The 6,658-nt window shown below is 60.1% G+C and overlaps 2 protein-coding genes across 2 annotated transcripts; both read right to left on the bottom strand.

Annotated features, from left to right (window-relative positions):
• Positions 1–1,914: 1,914 nt before the first annotated feature.
• LINJ_16_1380 (putative cytochrome c) lies at positions 1,915–2,577 on the bottom strand (the record flags this gene model as incomplete). The annotated part of the gene is made up of 1 exon (XM_001464582.2): positions 1,915–2,577. One exon carries the CDS (start codon positions 2,575–2,577, stop codon positions 1,915–1,917), a length of 663 nt encoding a protein of 220 aa, XP_001464619.2.
• A 2,182-nt stretch (positions 2,578–4,759) lies between these two features.
• On the bottom strand, positions 4,760–5,101 carry LINJ_16_1390 (putative cytochrome c; the record flags this gene model as incomplete). The annotated part of the gene is made up of 1 exon (XM_001464583.1): positions 4,760–5,101. The coding sequence occupies one exon, from the start codon at positions 5,099–5,101 to the stop codon at positions 4,760–4,762; it is 342 nt and encodes a 113-aa protein (XP_001464620.1).
• Between the last annotated feature and the right edge of the window lie 1,557 nt (positions 5,102–6,658).

Here is a 6,658-nt window from a genome sequence, read left to right on the forward strand (position 1 = left end):
GCGCCCCAATCAAAGAATCCGAGGAATAAGGGACTAACGACTACTAAGGCGGTGAGCGAGGAAGGGAAATATCAACAGCGACGAAAGAAGGGTGACAGGTGTAGGAGGGGGAGAGAGGAGGAGGGGGGGAGGCGGGAAGCACCAGAAGCTGACGGACACCAGGCTCGCTCGCTCTTTCTCTGTTTGCTCGAGCTCGCTTTCTCAGGAACATGCGCCGCGAGACACAGGCGGAGGAGGGGTGGGGACGGGGAGGGGGCGAAAGAGACAGAGACAGAGAGAAGCACGCGGGAGGGTGGGTGGGTAGGTGGGTGACGGTGGTGCGTGCATGTACTTCTTCTCGCAACACATAAAATAAGGCGAACAAGAAACAGGAAAGGCGGACGAGATGACGATGCACACGGAAGGTCTCGTGAGAGGCAGCTAGATAAGCAGGGAACCGCACACAATACACCTGACACGCACGTACATGTGGAAGCGAGAGCGATGCTCGGGAACGGGCGCACTTGCGCGTTGCCTCGCTGATGGTGAGTGACGATGTGAGAATGGCAGGGGTGGCCGCGAAGTCCGGTACGCAGGCTGACGTGCACACAAGGGAGCGAAACAAAAGGATAATCCAATAGAAAATGGCTGAGAGGAGGGAGGAGGGGAGGGGGAGGGGCAACACGAAGAAGGAGGTGAGCGACATGAGCGCACAGCAGGCCCACGACACAGGCGAGGCGTGACACGGAAAGGAGCTGGGTGCACGATGGTGGTCGAGGCGGACCACCGCCGCAACAGCAACCCCGACCGGCGCTCAACTCTTCCGACTAACGAGAATATCGAGTGCAAAGGACAGAGAAAGGGGCCCCGGAGGGTAGAGAGAGGATTGGAGACCGGCATGGCCGACAACAACGTGCTTGCGGCTGCAGTCCAAGTGAGGACAACACAACGACGCCTTTCTCTCTTCTTTGACTTCACCCTTGTCCTGACGCACGCACACGTACCCGCTTTTTCAGCTCAGCCTTACGTGCATGTCCCTGTTTCCGTGGGTGCGCTACGCCAAGCCTCACTCTTGTCATCTTCCGTCTTCTCTTGTGCTACGTTGAGGCGGCAACCCTGCCGCTCCGCTCTTGCTGGTGGCGTTCGCCTTTCATCGCCCCTTTCTTTCCACCTTCAACCCTTCTTGGGTTAGCTGACGTTCATTACTTAAAGTCTCATACGGCGGGAGTTGCGCATGCGTGACGGACGCCGGACCAACAGAGAGAGGAAGAGGAAAAGAGGGGTACGAGGGAGGGTGGGAAGGAGGAGGGGGGGCCCTCAAGGAGGGAGTGGTAGGAGAGCAAAAAGAAAGCAAGGCGATGCGGGCTGTGTGTGTGTGTGTGTGTGCGTGTATGCGCTTGTGTGCATGAGCTTGTGTCTTTCCCCCGCCCACACACGTCACGTCGCTTCCACTATCCTTTCTCCCTCGCCTACCCCCCACTCACCCTTTTTTCCGACTCTCCTTCTTTCCACGCGCGCCTGTGCGTATCGGTGTGTGCGCAAAGAACTGTGCATCGCTTACACAACCGCCCGTGTTGAGCGAGCGAGAGGACGAGGCGGAACAGACATCACACACACAGCGACAGGCAGACAGACACAGACACACATGGTGTATAGACCAGTGCGGAGGCGTAACCACGCGCACGCGCGTATAATACAGATGCGCGCACACATATAGACTTGCTCTACTCCATGCATCGGAAGGCTCTGCACAGCCGTCACATTGCGGTGGAGGCTGATGCAGGAAATAGCGAGAGAGCCGCAGGTGTAGTTTACGGCACATTAGGCCAAGAAGAAGGCCAGAAAGCGGCCGTGCCACCGCCGTGGCCGCGGACGTGGCTCCTTGAGGATGATTCTACGCTCTCGGCTCCTGATGGCGAATGCGGTGTCCTCGTCTTACTTGAGAGTCTCGAGGTACGCGATCACGTCAGCGCGCTCCTGCGGCTTCTTGATGCCGGCAAACGACATCTTCGTGCCAGGCATAAACTTCTTCGGGTTCTCCAGGTACACGTCCAGCACTTCCGGCGTCCAGACTACGCCTGACTCGGCGTTCGCCTTGCTGTACGCGAAGCCCTCGACCTTGCCGGAGGGGCGGTGGACGATGCCGAACAGGTTCGGGCCCACACCGTTCGCGCCGCCCTTGGTGGCGGTGTGGCACTGGGCAGCACGGCCCTTGAACAGCTTCTCGCCGCGCTCCACGTCGCCAGGCGGCAGAGGGGCACGAGCCTTCGGCGGCATGATGAGTGCGGTGTATTGCGTGTGCAAGGCTTGTGTGGAGAGGAGCAGGGGCGGCGTGTGCGCGTGCGTGTGTGCCCAAGCGAGGGCGAGGGAGAGTGCCTGTGAGAGAGAGGGGGCTAAGAGCAGCGGAGACTGGGTGAGGCTAAGCGAGTGCCACGTGTGCGTGTTGTGGGTGGTGGCGCCAGTGGAGGCAACCAGGAGAGTACACACAGGGTTTCGTAGAGGAGAGCAGGAGGCAGAGGGCGAGGGTAGGAAGCCAAGAGAATACAGGGATAACGTTTGCGAGAGACGACGCCGCAGCAACTCGCTCCCTCCCTCCATCCTCTCCCGACACAGGCCTCTGTGGCTGTTGCACGTGTGCAGCACAATGCCGAAAGCAAGGTGGAAAAGGTACGGAGTGAGGGAGAAGCACATCCACAAGAGCTTACTCCCCCCCCCCCCACACACGCGTGACAGGCAGCGGGGAGAGAAAAGCGGGGCGCCGTGAGCAAGAAAAGGAGGGGTGAGTGGGGAAAAGGACGACAAGCGAAGCACCTCCATCGTCGATGCGGCAGTCGGCCTCCTTGTCTGTGTCTTCTCCGTGTACGTGTGCGTGAGCCTGTTGTGCCGCACTTACTTGTCTTGTGCCCGAAAAGGACAGTTAAAACAAATCTGTAACAGCTATAAGAAGGAACCCTGGCCGTTCCTCGGTGCCCACACGCCCCTTCTCCGCCTTCAAGCCGGCATCACACACACACTGCAGCCTCTCGCATTACAGTTTTGTCAGCTTGTACTCGTTGCTTCATCCTACTCGCTGACCAACGCGCCTGTTTGCGTGAACGGGTGCCCGCCACGCACCGATGTGCGTCACGTCCGCCTCTCTCCGCCTCCGCTGCTCGGCTTCAGGAAGCGGTTCGGTGGGAGTGGGGCGTGTTCGCAGGAGAGATAGAGAGAGACACCCAGAGACACACACACACACACATGGGGATCTAGGTGGAGAGGTGAGGTCGGGGTGGGGAGGGCTGAATCGACAGAGGATGAGATGCATCCTACTTCGGCTGGTGATGTCTGGCAAACAGAGGAAGGCCGGGAGAGAGAGGGGCGAGATGGGGGAGAGGGATGGAGGAGGGGACATGGTCGGTTAGTTACTACATAAGAGGAAAGAAAACAAAGAACAGCGAATACGAGGAACGGAGATAGGCAGATATCGAAGGGTGCGCGAGAGGAGGAGGAGGAGGAGGAGGAGGAGGGGTCATGGCACGCGTACCACCACAACATACACACCCGAAAGGAAAGGAAAAAGGAAAAGCGAAAGGCAGAGACGCCAGCAGAGGCGGGGGTAACACGCGAGGTGCACACGCGCACGCGCAAGCAAAGCGAGCGGCCCCCACCACGCCGCCCTCCATCCCCCCCTCCCCCCCCATCATGCGGCGTGCGCGCGTCTCTGCGAAAGGGAACGCCACGCACATGGTGGGGGGAAGGGGCGGAGGGGAGAGAGAGGCACACCATCACGCGAGGAAGACGAGCCGGCCCATCCGAGACAGGGTCTGGAGATCGGCGGCGGCTGGGAAAAGGCTGAGCCGAAATGGACGAAAAAAAAAGGGGGGGGGGAGGGGGCGCCATGGGCAACGCGAAAGGGAAAAGGAAAGGGGGCACATGAACGAGGGGCGTCTGCGCGTGCTGTGGTGACTTTTCGGTGTGTGTGGAGAGCAGAGGAGGAGGGGGAGGGGAGGAAGTGATGGACCTTGGACGCGCGATCGTAGTGCGTGCTTGCGTAGGTGCGTGTGTGTGTGTGTGCCAGTGTTTCTTATTTCTCTTTGCTATATTTTTCTAGTTCGAAATCTGTGTGGGTGTCATGCGTTGCGTGTGCGCAAGGCCCGTTCGTGTTGGCGCTTTACGACTTCTCCGCCTTTTTGGGTTCGGCGACGGTAAAGTACTGAGTCTAAGCAGTACAGCCGTACTACGTGGGTGTGGGGGGAGGGCGGAGGGCGGGCACGGATAGGGGAAGAGCCGACGGGAGGTCAGAACACGGGCCAGCTTATAGGAAAGGAGGAGGGTGTGCAAGGCGAGGCACAGAGAGAAGCGAATGCGGACATGGTCGCGGAGAGGTGCCGACAGTCCTGTTGCAGCAATGACAGCACACGCGCCGTAAACCCGGTCAAAACTCACGCCTACCGACCCAACCATCACTGCTTCCGCCCCTCCTCCTTTGTGCCGCCGAGCCCCCCCCCCCCCCGTTCACGGCCTTTCGGCAGCGCATTGGCCGCGAACCGACGTCTTCAACCTCCACTTGTGCCCCATTCCTCACTCTCCGCTTCTCGTGCCTTTCTCTTCCCCCGCTGCCCGTCACCAGAGCAGCGCTCTTCGTTAAGCAGGCACCGCCTCTTCGATTTTAGTTAGTGCCTCGTTCACGGACCGGCGGGAGTGATGCAGGCGTGCCTGTGCCCGTGTCTGTAGGCGTTAAGACACAAACCCAGCGGAAGGCGGGTTACACAACGACACCGTGCGCGACGGCGCCCTCGTCTTACTTGAGAGTCTCGAGGTACGCGATCACGTCAGCGCGCTCCTGCGGCTTCTTGATGCCGGCAAACGACATCTTCGTGCCAGGCATAAACTTCTTCGGGTTCTCCAGGTACACGTCCAGCACTTCCGGCGTCCAGACTACGCCTGACTCGGCGTTCGCCTTGCTGTACGTGAAGCCCTCGACCTTGCCGGAGGGGCGGTGGACGATGCCGAACAGGTTCGGGCCCACACCGTTCGCGCCGCCCTTGGTGGCGGTGTGGCACTGGGCAGCACGGCCCTTGAACAGCTTCTCGCCGCGCTCCACGTCGCCAGGCGGCAGAGGGGCACGAGCCTTCGGCGGCATGATGAGTGCGGTGTATTGCGTGTGCAAGGCTTGTGTGGAGAGGAGCAGGGGCGGCGTGTGCGCGTGCGTGTGTGCCCAAGCGAGAGCGAGGGAGAGTGCCTGTGAGAGAGAGGGGGCTAAGAGCAGCGGAGACTGGGTGAGGCTAAGCGAGTGCCACGTGTGCGTGTTTGGAGAAACCCCGGGGAGGGAGAGCAGGAGACAGAAAGTCGACGATAGCTGGGATCAAGATGGGATGATGGGGTAGGAGACGCATAGGCACGTCAGACACGACGGAACAGGCGTACCGCAGGAGAAATACCGTAAGGTCTGCGGAAGAGAAGGCGGGCAGCAGCGGATGGGAGCTGATGTGTGCACGCACTGCGCTTCCATATATCGCGCGCATGGTAGAGGAAACGCGAGGGATGCAAGCGTCAGTGACAGGCAGCCGCTACAGCGGAGAACTGATGTGTGCGAGGGCGTGAGGCAGGGGACCCTTTCGGTAGCGGCGCTGACGCTCGTCCTTCCTCCCCTTCCCCTTGGCATCAATACACTAATGTAGGCCCGCGCACAACGGAGAAGTTTGCCATGCGTGCCATGCAAAGAGGAGCAGCTGCACGACTGAGCCTCAGTTCGCCTCACACCGCCCCCTCCTCCCTCTTTCTCGTCCTCTACTTGCATCGGACAGAACGTTCCGGACGCGCGAAACAGCGAGAAAGAGGGAGGAGGGGGCCGTTGGAGTGAAGGGGGTGGGGGAGGAGACGTACGAGGCTAGGTACACATGCACATGCACCTACAGACACACAGACACAGACACACGCTACCCATATCCATATAAGTCACCGCGAGTGAGCGGAGGCCTCGTCCCCTCATATCGTCGACAAGCCACCGCCCAGCCAACGATACACACACACACACACACAGACAGAAAAAGGAGCCGAATCGCACCGAAAGAGGTTGAGCCTCGACTACAGGAGACAGAAAAGAAACAAGTAAGCAGGGAAGCCCTCCCCCTCCTGCCGATGGCGAGGAAGAGGGAAGAGGAAAGTTGTGTTACAACGGACCGAGGAGAGGGTCTGCGCGCGTGTGCTGGAAGGGAGACGAGGTCGAGGAGGAGACGGAGGGGTGCTCAAGGCATATATCGTTCGGCATAGACACACGCGCACACATCATCGCCACCGCCACGCGTGCGCTCTCACCCCCACCCATCTCCATCCTCATGCAAGAGGAAGAGACAAAGAGAGGGACTTGGTGGGGGTAACGTGCGGCATGCCCAACCCAGAGAGTGGAGGGTGGGTGGGAGGGAAGCGTAGCAGCAACAGCAGCAGCGGTAGCCGCAACATCCATACAGACACGCAGACCCCCCCCCCCCGGCGCACATTGCACAACGGATGAGGGAGAGGAGGAGAGATGCAAGCAAGAGTTGGGTGAGAGGAGGAAAAGGGCGCCGTCTGTCGTCATGCGATCAATAGACGTGTGGGGAAAACAAAGGGGGTGGGGTGGGGTGGGGTGGGAGAGAGATCCACCGAGGGATGGTGGAGCCAGCCAGCCACGCACACATACACATACACGGATGATGCG

The sequence above is a fragment of the Leishmania infantum genome, chromosome 16 (assembly GCF_000002875.2).
Source record: "Leishmania infantum JPCM5 genome chromosome 16".
Classification (NCBI taxonomy): Eukaryota; Euglenozoa; class Kinetoplastea; order Trypanosomatida; family Trypanosomatidae; genus Leishmania; species Leishmania infantum.